General features: G+C 36.6%; 1 protein-coding gene across 1 annotated transcript in view; it reads left to right on the top strand.

The window, feature by feature from the left end:
- EIF3E (eukaryotic translation initiation factor 3, subunit E) overlaps positions 1-1,387 on the top strand; it is a gene marked incomplete at its 3' end in the record, with an annotated part of 14,215 nt that overhangs the window by 9,259 nt on the left and 3,569 nt on the right. The window contains exon 7 of the mRNA XM_010082676.1: positions 976-1,100. Within this exon, the coding sequence (XP_010080978.1) occupies positions 976-1,100 (125 nt within the window). The remainder of the gene's footprint in view (positions 1-975; positions 1,101-1,387) is intronic.

Raw genomic sequence — 1,387 nt, 5'->3', positions numbered from 1 at the left:
GAGTGGGGCCACAATAGTGTGTTACTAATTCAGAGCAACTGAAATGATTAAGGACCTCTCAGTCTTTCTCTCTGCTCAGGGCTTCAATAGCCATATCTGAAATGTGAGAGTTTTACTCTCCTGAACCAGAATCTTGAAAAGTTGTTTGGTGTTCTGGTTTTGGTATGTGTATTTGGTTTTTTCCTGCCCCAGAATCATTCTTTACCTATGTGTCAGATTACTAATGTTAACAAGTGTTCTTCTCTAATTTTCTAATCTTTATGAATCCATATGGTTATAATAGACTATTAAATTTGACTTATTCATTAGACTCCCAAGGTTTTTTTTAGGATAGAATCTTAGTAGTTAGTTGTCGTACTCTTTGGAGTGGTTATTACTTGCTGTGTCAGTTCATTCTCAACACATTGCTTTGCAATCTATTTGAAGTGCTGCTGAAATGTTGAGCTAATAGATACTTAGAGCTGAATCCTTATTTGTGCATTATCAGCTGATTTAAATGAAGAGTTGGTGTTTCATCATTGTCTGAGAGCCTATGGCAAAAAATCTCTTGGGAGGATATAGAAAGGAAGAAAAACAGAAAAACTAGAGAAGCCAAGTAGTTCCTCAGATCACCTCTGAAGAGGGAATATGGGAAACAAAATTCAGGATTAAAAAGGGAAGTAATAACTTATGTTAGTATGGTGGTCTTTGGAGAACTAAAATCTGTGCTCTTGCCATAACAGAATACAAAATTTGGCAAACAATTTAGAATATAATACTGGAAAATTTCTCTTGGTTATAACTGTCAGCAGATTTATCTTTAATGGGTGACAGGTTAAAAAACTGAAGGTCAGACTCAACCTGAGAGTGATAACAGCTAAGAGGAGCCAATGGAAAGTCACAAGTTTTTGAACTTCTACAGGCTTCCGTGCGTTAGTATTCATGCAAACTTTCTGTGCTTTGTTTGACTGAAACCAATGTGTTTTTTTTTTTTAGTCTGTCAGCTCTCCACTGCAGTCTCTACAGCAAAGAACATGGCTCATCCACTGGTCTCTGTTTGTGTTTTTTAATCATCCTAAAGGGAGAGACAATATCATTGACCTTTTTCTCTATCAGCCACAGTAAGTTGTGTTATGCTATGTTGGTGGCTTTAAATCAAAGTGAAGGAAGATCGTGAATATGAATGTTTGTCAGGCATTTTTCAGCCCAAAAAAACCACTTTGAATATTTTTTCCAAGCCTTTTTTTTTTCAATTTTTGTGTATAATCTGCTTTTTTTCATGGTTATCCTTCCACTTGGAGGAGAAGGGGTTGGGAAATAGGAAGAACTGGCTCTTTTTCCTGGTGCTTAGTGGGGACAGAATAACTGGTTTTACTGAATTACCAGCTCCTACTGTATCTTTTAGGGC

The sequence above is a fragment of the Pterocles gutturalis genome, unplaced genomic scaffold, assembly GCF_000699245.1.
Source record: "Pterocles gutturalis isolate BGI_N339 unplaced genomic scaffold, ASM69924v1 scaffold51564, whole genome shotgun sequence".
Classification (NCBI taxonomy): domain Eukaryota; kingdom Metazoa; phylum Chordata; class Aves; order Pterocliformes; family Pteroclidae; genus Pterocles; species Pterocles gutturalis.
Note: the sequence above shows the minus strand (reverse complement) of the source record. Positions and strands in the feature narration are given on the sequence as shown.